The sequence below is a fragment of the Carcharodon carcharias genome, chromosome 16, assembly GCF_017639515.1.
Source record: "Carcharodon carcharias isolate sCarCar2 chromosome 16, sCarCar2.pri, whole genome shotgun sequence".
Lineage (NCBI taxonomy): Eukaryota > Metazoa > Chordata > Chondrichthyes > Lamniformes > Lamnidae > Carcharodon > Carcharodon carcharias.
This window is the reverse complement of record NC_054482.1, coordinates 44,173,326-44,187,713: the sequence shown is the minus strand read 5'-3', so window position 1 is coordinate 44,187,713 and position 14,388 is coordinate 44,173,326. Positions and strand designations below refer to the sequence as shown.

The 14,388-nt window shown below is 43.0% G+C and overlaps 1 protein-coding gene across 1 annotated transcript in view; it reads left to right on the top strand.

Annotated features, from left to right (window-relative positions):
- Positions 1-14,388, top strand: part of niban1a (niban apoptosis regulator 1a) — a 182,494-nt gene that overhangs the window by 98,298 nt on the left and 69,808 nt on the right. Inside the window, exon 6 of the mRNA XM_041207805.1 lies at positions 8,873-8,988. Coding sequence (XP_041063739.1) covers positions 8,873-8,988 — 116 coding nt within the window. The remainder of the gene's footprint in view (positions 1-8,872; positions 8,989-14,388) is intronic.

Sequence of the window (14,388 nt, the reverse complement as noted above, 5' to 3'; positions counted from 1 at the left end):
TTACTGTTTAACATCTCAAAACTACTGTCCATCATAGCATCCAGATTAGCTGGCTTTAATCCAATTAAGACACACATTCACACCCACAGACACAGACACTACTACAAATCCAATTTAAAATAATTTCCAATAACATTATATACATTAATATCTTCATGACAGTGGGCCTTAATTGGCTTGCCTGCATGAAATCGCCTTCCGGCCTCAATCACAGGCAGTGTTCAGCTTCCCGGCCACCCTGCCCGCCCCAGTTGAGCCCACCTGACAAGGGCTAAATTCTGCCCCATAAACTGCTTTGGATGCAATGTCAATGTCCGCACTACCTCTCTCAATACTTCCACTGTTGGACTGCTTGTCTGACATTCAGTCTTAGATGAGCTGTAATTTCTATCACTTAAACATTCGTATAATTGAAGCCATCATCTTCAGCCTCCCCTGCAAGATCTCTACCCTTGCCAGTAATTCCATCCCAGTCCACAGCCTTTGTCTCAGTCTGAACTGAACTGTTTGCAACCTGAACATGCCATTTGACCCCAAGCTGAGTTTCTGACCCCATGTCCTCTTGATCACAAAGCCTTACTTTTATTTCCCTAACATTGGTTGCGGTCCCACAATTAGTCTCAGCAACATTGCCAGCAGTTTTATACTGGCAGTCAGAGAATTGTTTGGGAACACAGAGGAAGAAGGTTTTCTCTGTTTCCTTTTTTTTAAAGTTATAAATACTCTCTACAGTTACCATTTTTGCTATAAAGAGTCCTTGTCCCTTAGCATCTTGTGTGACCTGTGTGACGTGATTCCCTCAGAGACCAAAAATCTATCTATCTCAGCCTTACTGTATTTAACAATGAAGAATCCACAACCCTTTGGGGTAGAGAATTCTGAGTGAAGAAATTTCTCATCTCAGTCCTAACTAATCACCCCCTTATCCTGAGACTGTGGCCCCATGTTCTGATTCCCTAGCCAATGGAAACAGGCTCTGTGTCTGTCCTGTCAAGTCCCTTTAGAATCTTGTATGTTTCAATGAGATCACCTCTCACTCTCCTCAACTCTGGAGAGCCTAGGCCAATTTATTCAGCCTCTCATTATAAGAATATAAGATCATAAGAAACAGAAGCAGGAGGAGGCCTTTTGGCCCCTTGAGTCTGCTCAGCCATTCAATAAGATCATGGCTGATCTGATTGTGGCCTTAACTCCAGTTTCCTGCCTGCCCCCCATAACCCTTGACACCCTTTAGATCAAAAATATGTCTAACTCAGCCTTGAATATATTCAATGACCCAGCTTTCATTGCTCTCTGGGGGAGAGTTCCAAAGATAAACAAGAGAAGATATTCCTCTTCAACTCTGTCTTCAATGGGAGACCTTTATTTTGAAACTGTGCCCCTAGTTTTAGATTCCCCTACTGAATGGAGACATCCTCTCAGCATCAATCTTGTCAAGCCCCCTCAGAATATTTTGTTTCAATACGATCACCACCTAATTTCCTAAACTCTAATGTGCCCACCTATTCAACAATCCCCTTCATCCCAGGAATCAACCTTGTGAACCTTCCCTGAACTCAAATACATGTGTATCTTTCCTTAAATAAGGAGACCAAAACTGTGTACAGTACTTCAAGTACGTTCTCACCAAAGCCCTATTCAGCTGTAGCAAGACTTCCTTACTCTTGTACAAGGAACACAGAAAGCTAGCATACAGGCACAGCAAGCAGTTAGAGATACAAATGGTATGTTGGCTTTTATTGCAAGTGGATCGGAGTACAAGAGTAAGGAAGTCTTGCTACAGCTGAATAGAGCTTTGCTGAGAACATATTTGAAGTACTGTATGCAGTTTTGGTCTTAAGTGTTTATGTTCAGAGACACTTGAGTGTACTTATACAAGGAACACAGAAAGCTAGCATGCAGGCACAGCAAGCGGTTAGGGATACAAATGATACATTGGCTTTTATTGCAACTTAAATGTTTCACTCTTTTTGAAATATATTCTGCTTCTCTTTTCACTACCAAAGTGAACAACCTTACACTTCCCCACATTATACTCCACCTGCCATCTTGTTATCACTCACTTAACCTGTCTATTTCTTTGCAGCTTCTTTGTGTCCTCTCATAGTCCCACTGAGCATTGTATTGTCAACAAACTTTGATACATTAAGCCATTAATATAGTTTGTAAATAGCTGATTTACAACACTGATTCTTGTGGCACTCCACTAGTTATAGCCTGCCAACTTAAAAATGCCCCATTTATTCCTACTCTCTGCTTCCTATCTGTTAACCAATCCTCCATCCTTGTTAATATATTACCCCCAAATCCATAAACCCTTATCTTGTGTCACCTTACATGTGTCACCTTATTGAATGCCTTTTGAAAACTCAAGTATAGTACACCTACTGCCTCCCCTTTATCTAAACTATTAGTTATATCCTCAAAAACACTGATAACTTTGTAAACACAATTTCCCTACTGTAAGACCATGTTGGCTCTGTCTGATCATAGTATGATTTTCTATGTACATTGTTAGGATTTCCTTAGTAGTAGATTCCAGCATTATCCCAACAACTGATCTCAGGCTAACTGACCTGTAATTCCTTTTGTTCTCTCTCCCTCTCTTGAATAGTAGTGTTACATCTGCTAACTTCTAATCCTCTGGAATCATTTTTGAACCTAGGTAATTTTGTAAAATTGTAACCAGTTCATCCACTTTCTCTGCTGCTACCTCTTTGAGAACCATAGGATACAGGCCATAATGTCCTGGGGATTTGTTGGTTTTTAGTCCCTTAACTTCCTCAATTGTTTTTCCTCTTTAGGTTCATCACCCTTATTACCTTATGTTTACCCTCTATTTCTAGTAAACATTTTGTGTCTTCTACTCCAAAGGCAGATACAAAGTATTTGTTCAGTGTGTCTGGCCTGGATTTTCGCCATGCCAGAGAGTGTCTCCATTGTGGTGAAAATCCGGGCAACGGCCAGAAATTCTAAGTCCCACCCCCGAATGTGGTGTTTCCCATCTTCGCAGGAGCTGGACTGGAATTGAGTCGGGGTTCGTGAATGCGCAATTTGCGGAGGTGGCTGGCCATTTAAGTCACCAGCTGCCTCCACTGAAGTTGGATTTTGGAAGGCCAGGAATGTGGAATACAGAGTCTGCAGATTAGAACAGGTAAGAGGAGGTCTGAACTTGATGGGATTCATTTGGACACCTCTTTGGAGAGTTAAGGTACCCCTTTATATAGGGTCCCAGGACACCTTTGGGAGAGGTAATGAGCCCTTTTTGAGAGGTTAGGCACCCTTCGGGGTTGTTAAAGGTGAACATGATTATGCACATTTTACACACAAACTCATTGGAACTGTAAGGCTGTCAAAGAACTGTCAAGATGTCAAGGAACTATAAAAGAGCTGTCCAGCTGTCAAGAAACTGTACAGCTATACAGGAACTGCACAAGAGCTGCCCAGCTGTCAAGGAACTATAAAAGAATTGTCCAGTTATTAAAACTGTCAAAGCTGTCAAGGAGCCATCCAAGGATGCTAGGGGATTTGGCATGGGGGGCGTAAGAGCAAAGGGTAGTGGTTGGGGCATGGGTTGACATGAGTTGGCACTAAGTTGGCGTGGGGGTATAGGGTAGGTAGAGGGACATGGGTTGACATTGGTTGGCATGGATGGAGCATTGGGAGTGTGCGGGAGTGAGCAGGGATTGAGGGGTGAGAGCTAGAGGGATGTTTTTGTTTTATTATTATGTTTTGTTTATTTAAACACACCACTGGAGTACAGAGGCAGGCCTTATACCCAGTCCACCTCCGCACCTGGCAGCCTGCACATTTGTTCTGTGATTGCCCACTCCAACTCCTATTTCAGCACCCCCCACCCCAACCCCAATAAAAAACCCGACAGAAAATCTGACTGGCAGGCGGCCACTTTTAAAGGTTGTGTTTGTTAAGCCAGGAAATCTCGGCAAACACAATCTGGGGACAAAAAGCTGTACTTCTGCCACTTCCTCACTCCCCATGATAATTTCTTTTGTCTCTGGCTTCAAGGGACCAATGTTTACTTTAGTTACTCACCTTGTTTCTATATGCTTGTAAAAGCTCTTACAATCTGTTTTTATATTCCTGGCCCGTTTGCTCTCATATTCTATTTTTTCCTTTTTACAACTTTTTGGTTGCCTTTTGCTGGTTTCTAAAATTCTCCATTCCTCAGGCTTATTACTATTCTTCACAACATTTAATCTAATACAATCCTTAAATTCCCTAGTAAACCATCGATGGATCTTTCTCACTGAAAGTTTGTTTTTTAATGTTCAAAATTAAGAATAATTTATTTAAATGTTTCCTAGTGTTTATTTGCCTTCAAATGTTTAAGTTGATTTACACAATAAGCCTTATCCAGCCCTCCCCTCACACCCATGTAATTGGCTTTGTTTACATTTAAGATATTTGTTTTGGCTCAGTGTATGGAACCTTCAAGTTTAGTAGGAATTCAGTATTATAATCTCTTTTGCCCACAGGATCTTTAATGAGATTACTAATTAACCTTGCTTCATCACCCAATAATGGGTCAAAATCCTGGAACTCCCTCACTAACAGCAGTGTCGGTGTACCTCCACTATAGGGACCGCAGAGATTCAAGAAGGCAGCTCACCACCACCTTCACAACTGCGATTAGGGATGGGCAATAAATGCTGGCCTAAGCAGTGATGCCCACATCTCATGAATGAATATGAGATATATTATGAGACATAAAATAGATTTTCCCCAGGAAAATTCCAGTCAGTCTTCGGTAGGCCCTTAATAAGATGAATTGGCTACCCACTACTTGTGAGCAGGTAGCCCTGCTGCTGCTCCATGCTGCTGCCGCCGCCACCACCCCCCCCTCCCCGCCAATTCTGCCTTCAGGGAAATGGCCCAGGGGGCGGGATGGAGCTGGGGAACCAGCATCTGAGCTGGAGGAACAAAAGCCCACACCAGTCCTCCTCTGAGCGCTCCCACTGGGGCCTAAAAATTCATCCCACGTTTTCTGTTTACTATGTACAGTATCTCAACTAGCTTGAGTTTCTTTTATAGCTCATAGTTCTGAATCAAATTCTAATTGTTAAAGTAAATTTCAGCTTGAGGAATATTTACCAGAGAGAGCCCATGTACACCAGGTTCCTGACTTTAACACTCTATTTATGAAGCATTCAGTTCTGCGATCACTCTGTGCCCTGCACTTGTGTGTAATTGAGTTAAACACAGTTCTGTGTCATGAAACACTAACCTCAGTTCCCTTTTTGTTTCTTTTCTTTAGATTTTCTTTTGACTCACCTGTTTTGCTTTTAGCCCTGTTTTCTGAGTCCATTTGAAGTAGATTGCCTGGGGACTTTTCCATATTCTTTAGCATAAGCAAAATCACTCATTCAAGTTGAAGCAAAACTTGTCACAAGTTTGAAATCCTGTGTTGAAGACTGAACAATACACCACCAGCTTGATTCCTATTTGTTGCTTCATTACTACAAAACACTTACCAACTTCCAATCCAAATATCTGGCTCTCAGCTTGAGAGAAAAGATAGATTGTACTACAAAATGACAGTGGAAAATGAATATGGATTGATAAACCTAAAGAAAATTGATAAAAGCTGTATTGTTTAATATAATTCCTTTTGGTCATCAGCGTGTACATTTAAAATCCAGAACAGCTCCAGATTAGTTGCACTGAAACACATTGTTGCTAGCTTTTGCTCTGACAGTACATTCCTTTACTGTAAACATGGTTGACCCTGTGTTCAGGTCATTTGCTTGCTTTGGAGTAAACCACAGTTTTATCTTCAGCCTGCACACAAGTTCTGTAACCATCACAAACAGACCTGTATTTAACCAACCGTCAGTTTCTTCCAAGGTCATTATGTTTCAAAGGGGGCATTGTATTTATGAAAATTAGAAGAATTTTTAAACTGCTTGGAAATACTGACATAGACTTTGTTGATTGTGTCAGTTTCATGTAATGTCAAAAAGAAAGCTACATGGTTATTCACTTCCTATCAAAAATAAAATTTGCGAGATATTTTTCAAGGAATGTCACCTTTAAATTAGGTATGAGGCATTGTATCCTGATTAAGAAGTTGGTTTGTGCCAGCAGGTTGGCACAAAGTGGGCACAGGAAATAATCCCTGCACTGAAATGGGTAGACTCGGAGCACACTTGATTTTGCATCTTGGTATTCATTTAGATTAGGTTGGTGAGTTACAGGTGGCTGCAGCGCTTCTCCAGGCAGCTCACTGGCAAAGAGGATTTCAATTTTGGGCTGCTGTGCTGGTGGCAACAGCCTTCGGTAGGTCCTGGGCGAGGGGGAAAACAAAATGAAGAGCACCATCAAGAGCTGGGTGGGTGGGGTTGGGGGGGGAGGGTAATGTGGGCAGGGGGAAACAATTGTGAGGGTGCCAAGTGAGGGCTGTCAACAATCTTCCGTAATAGAGTAGACCCAGGAGGAGGCCCGCTGTTCCCCCTGGATCCATGGTTCAGGTGTATTTTTTTAAATTTACCTTTTTGGTGGTAATCTCCAGCTATCTCTTCATGGATTACTGTTTAGGCCATGTATAGACCACATTTTTCTGCGCAGCCCAGTTTTGTAAAGGGTGGTACACATCAAGCCTGTAATGAGCATGCATACCCTGAAGGCTATATTAGATACTTAGGTATCTGAAAAAAGCAGGTGTAATATCATCAAGTTTTGAGGCCACCTCTTCATTTTTGTCCTTTGTTCTAATGGAGCTAACAGATTGTCAAGTGCAATTATGAAATTCTGTAACACCTGTAGATGTACAAGTTGAGGTTGTTCACATTATGGGTTGAATTTCAGCTTTGAGTACCTAATACTTGGGTTGAAGCAAAATTACTTAGAGTAGTCTAAGTTATCAGTATTGTGACAATATTGGGACCATGTTAATCAAGATAGCAGCAGAATCGAGTCCACTACAATCTTCACAAATAAGCTGTTTTTGAGATGTTTTGAAAGTAATGTCTCTAATTGAATCTTCCATATGAAGAAAATATTACAGAAATTATGTTACTGTAAAGACTGAAGAGTACTTTAGTTTGGCCACCATGTAGAGTAGAGCTATAAAGTAGGTGGAATAATGGCATGATGTTGGACTGTGAATGGCACCACAGGTTGCTGTAATGTCAGTTTGAGGTCATAGCTCCTCTCTGCACATAGGCAAGGCAAAGAGAAAGTAGTTTCCTCCTTAGTGTGTGCTTGTGTGTAGGGGGTAGACAGGTGATGGAGGGGTGGGTAGTTGGGGAGGAAGGTAGACAGCCAGAGAATTTCAGAGGAAGTGACATCCTGGGCATCCATTGCACATCACCCAGTGGATAAGTCAGATTGGCATTAGTGGAGTGAGAGAAGGAAAATAGATTATTCTTCCATCCTCTCCAATGCAGCAAGTTCTTCGTGGCTTAAAGAGACCGTGGGGGTGGGGAGGGAAATCACTTAAGAGTTCACAAAATTTTATAAAAATAATAATTTTGATTATTCTGCCAATATACATTTAGCTCCAATGGCCAAAATTATAAGTTTTGTATTTGTTATTGGGAAAGTGTCTGCTGCATTAGTTATGTTTCAAGGTGAAAAGCTTTGCAATGCTTGCCTTTTATAGATTCTTCAGCTTTACATTGACTCTTAAGGAATGCAAAATATCAGGCCCACACTCCTGACACATGGATATCCCACAACTGATGACATTCTACAGTTAAAGATGGCTATTTCTTAGGACTAAAAGTTATATCTGCCTGTGGTGGGCCTTGCTGCTGCCAGCTAAAAAGCTACTGGTTGTACTGCTAAATGTAATCCAAACTCTGTGTGATAAAATTCTGTTCTGACACAAGCACGCACACAGATGGCTAGTGTTTTTTGGGCCGTAACTAAGAATTATCTATATGCTTTTCTAACAATCCCCTATGGCTTTGGACCAATTTGGTATGTGGTGAGTTGGTTTTCTGTGCATTTCTCCATTTTCTGAATCAATTTCTGGAAGGGCAGAGACACCAGACCAGTGTAACTGTGGGAGAATGGTGCCACCAGAGTCCTTTCAGTTTCCTGCTTCACAATGTAAAAAGGCTTACTCAATAACAAATACATATGATAATGTAATCATGACATTGCATGCTCCCATATGAACTCTATAAAAGCAAGACGCCTGTGGAGAGCAATTACACTTAGATCCGTGTTAACCACATCAATGTCATGGAATTAGTGACAGCTGTGGGCAACTTGCCTCTCATTTAATCAGAGTGGTCTTATTTTCATTCATTTCAGCACTCTTAGAGTGTGTAGAGCATCCTATTCAATTTCTCTTACTATTTGATTTTAACTGGGAAATGTCATGCTGACCTGTCATTTAGGAAAATAACAGCAACAAATTGAAATGAGGTAAATGTGCATCAACAATCTTATCCACAATCTGAAGATATATTTTAATATAAATATTATTCATTCCCGATGTGGCTCAGTGGATAATTGCAATGTATTGTTTAAACCATGCAGAATATTTTGACCCTATTTTAATTTCTTCAGCTATTCTTGGAATTTCTTTTAAAAAATTAGCATTTCTCCCTCATTTGTTTGTATCATCTTGCATCTGACCCCAGAACTCCCATTCTATCTGCTGCTGAATAGTTGGACAGTTAAATGAACTCATGCAACTCAGAGGGCCACGTACTCTGAAACCAGAAGTAGTAATCGAGCCATTGAGGTGAGTTGCCTGCTAATTCCACCCCCAACCCCTTAGCCAGCCTATGGAGAAGCATTCTCTACTTGCCTCCTGTTCCAGATAGCTTCAGACTAGACACTCGTCACAAATCTTAATGATAATGTAATTCATGTTAACTTTCTTTTGTTTGTAATTCAGAATTTGCAAAACAGAGTTCGTTTGAAGTTCAAGCATTTTCAGAAGCTATTCAATTCTTCAGGCAAGAAAAAGGCCATTATGGGTCCTGGGAAATGAATCATGGCAATGAAGCATTGGTGAGTCCTTAATGAATAATTACCACTGCAGTCAGGTCTCATTAACACCATGCCCAATGCAACTTCTCTGCGTCCACTGATGTTCCCAGATCATGTTCATCCTTTTTCCCCCTAGACTATTCATTTTTTGTGTCTAGACTATATATTTTCCTGGATGGTTTCCTGCTTTGTTTATATGCCTGCAAGAATGAAAACACATTAGGAAAAGTTTGGAAATAATAAAATAGTTAGTAGCTATTTATCTCCTGCAAAATATTCTGAGTACAAGAGCATCTGGCTGAGAGTGGTACACCTCTTCAATCTACAAGTATGACTTTGACAATGGACAGCATGTAAATAAATTTGCAAGTATTCTGGGGTTATCTAAATACACTATAATGAAGGATGTGTATACCCTGCCTCTGTTCAGTTACACACAAGCATAATCAGACAATAAACGCTGTCACCGAGCCAAAGAAGGAGCCAGTAGGACAGATGATCAAAAGCTTGGTCCAAGGGATAGGAATTAAGGAGTTGCTTAAAAGAGAGAGAGATAGATGATGGTTTAGGGAAGGAATTCCAAAGCTTAGGACCTCACTTCATCTGTCTCTTTTTCATTCTCTTTGTCTCTATCCTTCCACGACTGTTGACCTTCTGTTCCTCTATCATTCCCTCTGGATTTGGGATTTTGGGATCCAGTCAGCATCCTGGGGCTCTAATCAGCTTGTTGGCACTTGGTATTAATGCCAGTCCAGATTGGGCTGCTCTTCTCCAGTTCTGCCCCTGTCCAAATCATTTTACTATTACCCTGGACCAAGTCTCCCTCTGCTCTTAGCTTCATTCACAGAGTATGATGGTGTAGCAAGAAGAAGCAGATGCTAGTTTGATTGTGAGGCTTCTCTCTTTCTTCAAGATGGGATTGAGCAGTTATGTGGATGTGGGGGCCAAAGGATTCTTGTTCTGTGGCAGGAATGTTATTGGCTCAAAAGAAAGTTTGGCATCTTTCTTCAGAAGCTGTCAAATGGGGTTGTGATTGTCACTTGTCTGCCCCCATCAAGAGGGGAGTCACAGGGGGTTGAGATTTGAGAGTTGGAGGGAAAGAGAGGCACAGCAGTAAACCTAGCACTAAAACTAAATGAGACTATCAGCATTCAATAGCATTTCTTAAGCAGCTAAATGACTTAAAATACAAAAAGCCAAAGATTAAGCCCCTTTGTGACAATTTAGAAAAAAATGTGTAGTGAAGTAATGTGGGTACTTTAAGTGAAAATAAGGAAGACTTATTCAAAAATTACTTTAGCAGGAATTTTCCCAGCATTTTGGAGTCGATTCAGGGTGGGGCCAGGAAAGTGGCAGAAAAACATGTCCCGCCTGCTCCGTGAAGTGTTCCCACGTCTCTGCACTTTAACTGAGGGTGGCTTCGCAGTATTGATGGCTACCTGCCCAGCAGCAATGAGAAGCCAATTAAGGCAGGTGATTAGGTAATCAGGCTGCATTTTCCACGACAATTTTCAAATTTCCAATTTTCCCAGAGGCGTCTGGGATCCCTGCAGTTTGCATGGCTCGCCAGCACGAGTGTGTAGTGGGAGGACGAGCTCCAGCTTTATGAGAGTGGTAAATAATTGGAAGAGCACGGGAAGCCTGTAGAGAAGGGCATTTAGAGTCATTATAGTAGTCTCTCATTGAGCATGCTGCCATTGAGACTGCTAGGCATTAAGGAAATCATTTCGACCCCTTCCTCCTCGCCTCTCCTCGTCCTTCCTCTTGTGCCACAGTCCCTGCAGCTGCGCTTCCACTGCAGCCACAGTGAAGACTGCTGACCTCCCTCACATTTTGGTCCTGATTGGCCCTCCTGCCCGTATTGCATAACTTGGAGGTGACCTACTAATTGGTCATTTCCCATAAAATTGAGTTGGAATCAGGATCCAGAAATGGCCCCCACGTCAGGTTCCCGACACTTGCAGCAAAATCCCGACATTTGTTTCAGTCTTCAGAGTAGCGAAGAGGACAATGTATTTGTCTTTTCAAAAGAAACTAATATTGAATCAAAGACCGGAATTCAGAAACATTAATGTAAACACAAAAACAATGTTAGAAAAAATAATGGCGCTAAAGACTGACAAATCCCGAGGACCTCGATGGTTACCATCTCTGGCTTTGAAAGGAAGTAGGTGTGGAAATTGCAGATGCTTTAGCCATAATCATCCAAAGCTCTTGAGAGTTAATAATTGTCCCTTTAGTTGGAGGATTGCAAATGTAACTCCTTTATTTATGAAAGGTGAGAGGTGAGAGAAAGACCAGGGGCAGAATTCTTACCTCCATGGCCCCACCGGCTCAGCAGTGAAATGGGGCCCGCTGCCATTTTGAGTGGGCGGGCCAATAAAGGCCCGCCCAGCGGCCTGCCCGACAGGAAACACTGTGATAAAAACAAAAAAACTGCGGATGCTGGAAATCCAAAACAAAAACAAAAACAGAATTACCTGGAAAAACTCAGCAGGTCTGGCAGCATCGGCGGTGAAGAAAAGAGTTGACGTTTAGGAAACACTATGCCCTTCCTGTGTGGAGGGTGGAGGGATTCCCCATCTGTCAAAGTGTGCTCTTTCAAGCATGCGCGTGAAAGAGCGCACTGCTCCCTGAGGCAATGTCCTGTCTCAGGGAGATTCGTGAGAGGTAGGTAAACTCTAAAAATAGATAAATATTAAAATTATTAACATGTCTCCCTCATGTGACAATGTCTCATGAGATGGGACATGTTAATAATAAACACATAACATTTATTAAATTTTTTAAAAACGGACATAAAACTTCATCCCGCCAGTGGATGAAGTTTCATGAATAATCTGGAGCCTGCCATGGCTCCTGGCCTGCCCGCTAGCCTTAAGCTTGGACGGGCAGGGTCTTTAACAAAGTTAATTATCCTGTCAATGGCCTTAATTGGCCATTGACAGGTCAGCAGGTGGACAGCTGATTTTGCTATCCGCCCACCTTCGTGAATATTTAAAGGGACTGGGATGATGTCAGGGTTCCACCCGACGTCATCCTGTGTCATTTTCCCCTCGGCGAACGGGCCCCACCCCCAATCGCTGAGGGGAAAATCCTGGCCCAGGAAATTTTAGAGCTGTTAGTCTAATATCTGCAGTGGGCAGTAATTAAGGAAAGAGTGACTGAGCACTTGGAGAAATTTGAGCTGAATAGGGAGTGACAAAATGGGTTAGTAAAGGGTAGGTCATGTTTAACAAACCTAACTGAATTTTTTTAGGGACTAACTAAAGTAGTAGAAAGGGAGTGTCTATAGATGTTGGTTATTATGGACTTCCAGAGGACATTTGATAAGATACAGCATAAAAGACTGTTAGCTAAAATTAAAGCTCATGGAATTGAAGGCAAATTATTGAACTGGATAGAAGATAGAAGGTAGGGATAATGAATTTAATACCCTCCCCTGAGGTGCATTTGGAGGCAGGAAGACAATTAGCCTTTCCGCCTCTTCCCCAATTAAGTCCGGGCTTGTAACTCTTTCGAGTACAAACACGTTTCCATCTGTTTTTTCAGATGAAGTTACATTGTTTCATAGTTTGCCATTGTGAGATTTGAACTCTTGATAATCTTTTAAAATTAAAACCAATTAAACCAAATCAACAAGATTGGGATAAATCAGGCACAGCCCCTAATTCAGGTCAGCTGTAAAACCAAGGACAAAATTTAAAGGAACCTTACAAACTTTAAATCAAAATGTGTTTAAAGGGGTCAACAAAACACCCCAGTCCCCGCGGTGCCCACCGAGCACAGAACAAATGTTTTATGGTGTGGGCAGTAACTCTTTCGAGTACAAACCTGTTTCCATCTGTTTCAGATGAAGTTACATTGTTTCATAGTTTGCCATTGTGAGATTTGAACTCTTGATCTTGGGGTTACAAACCCAGTACCATAACCACTTGGCTATTTAGGCCAAGCCAAAATTTTGAGTGTACTCTGTAACTCTTTCGAGTACAAACCCATTTCCATCTGTTTTAGATGGAGTTACATAGTTTGCCATTGTGAGATTTGAACTCTTGATAATCTTTTAAATAACACGTTTCCATCTGTTTCAGATGAAGTTACATTGTTTCATAATTTGCCGTTGTGAGATTTGAACTCTTGATAATCTTTTAAATGAAAACCAAATCAACAAAATTGGGATAAATCAGGCACAGCCCCTAATTCAGGTCAGCTGTAAAACCAAGAACAAAGTTTAAAGGAAACTTACAAACTTTAAATCAAAATGTGATTAAAGGGGTCAACAAAACACCCCAGTCCCCGCGGTGCCCACCGAGCATGGAAGGCCTCGAGAGTGCCAGCAGACACCGCGTGCTCCTTCTCCAGGGACATCCGGCAGCGAACGTAGCCGCGGAAGAGGGACAAACAATCGGGCGGGACTCCCCCGTCGATCGCCCGCTGCCTGGACCTGTTAATGGCCAACTTGGCCAGGCCCAGGAGCAGGTTCACGAGGAGGTCCTCCTCCTTCCCGACCCCCTTCCGCACCGGGTGCCCATAGATCAGGAGCCTGGGGCTGAAGTGCAAACAAAACATCAATAAAAGGTTTTTCAAATAACTAAAAAGGGAGTGCAGCCTACAACACCCTATGTATACATGGTCCACGGACTCCACAAGACCGCAAAAAGGGCATGTGTCCTGAGAGTCCGTGAACCTATGCATCCTCTTATTATAAGGGACTGCCGCATGCAACACCCTCCAACCCAGGTCCCCGATAGAAAGGGGGAGGACACCTCCGTAGAGGTCCTCCCATCGAGGGCCTCCGCCGCCGGACGGCAACAAGGCACGCCAGGGCGTGTCCGGTCGACGGACAAGGGCGAGAAAATGGAAGGTGTGCAGCAGCAGTCCATACAAAAAGCCCCTCTTTGCTGTGCCAAAAGGCACAGAGGGCATGTCCCCGAGGCGGCTCATATTGCGGGGCACCAGCGCCCGAGGGAGGGTTCGGGGCTTGGGGCCAATGTGGAATTCCGTCCGAACAGGGGAACGCTCAGACGGAAGACCACCGCGCACCTGGGCCACCTCAAGACCCAAAATAACGTCGGGTCCGAGCACGACCGTTCTCAGGTCTTGGATGGCATCGGCTGCGACCTGGACACTCACAGACGCGCGTCGCGCCAATTGCTGCGGGAGCATCCAGCCCAGTCCTCCGCCACCCAGCACGTCCCCGATCCTGGTCACCCCTGCGGCCACAGCCCTCCTCTCCGCCAACCACTGAAAAGGACGGAGGGACGGATTCCTGAGCAGCGGCTCTCTGACGATAGCCGCTACTCCTGACGGGGGAGAGCTGCGTCGCGAGGCGACCACTTTCCAGACTTTGATCAGGTCCTGGTAAAAGACGGGCAACGCCTGCAAGGAGCCACCGAGGCCCAGCTGTTCTATAAACAGGAG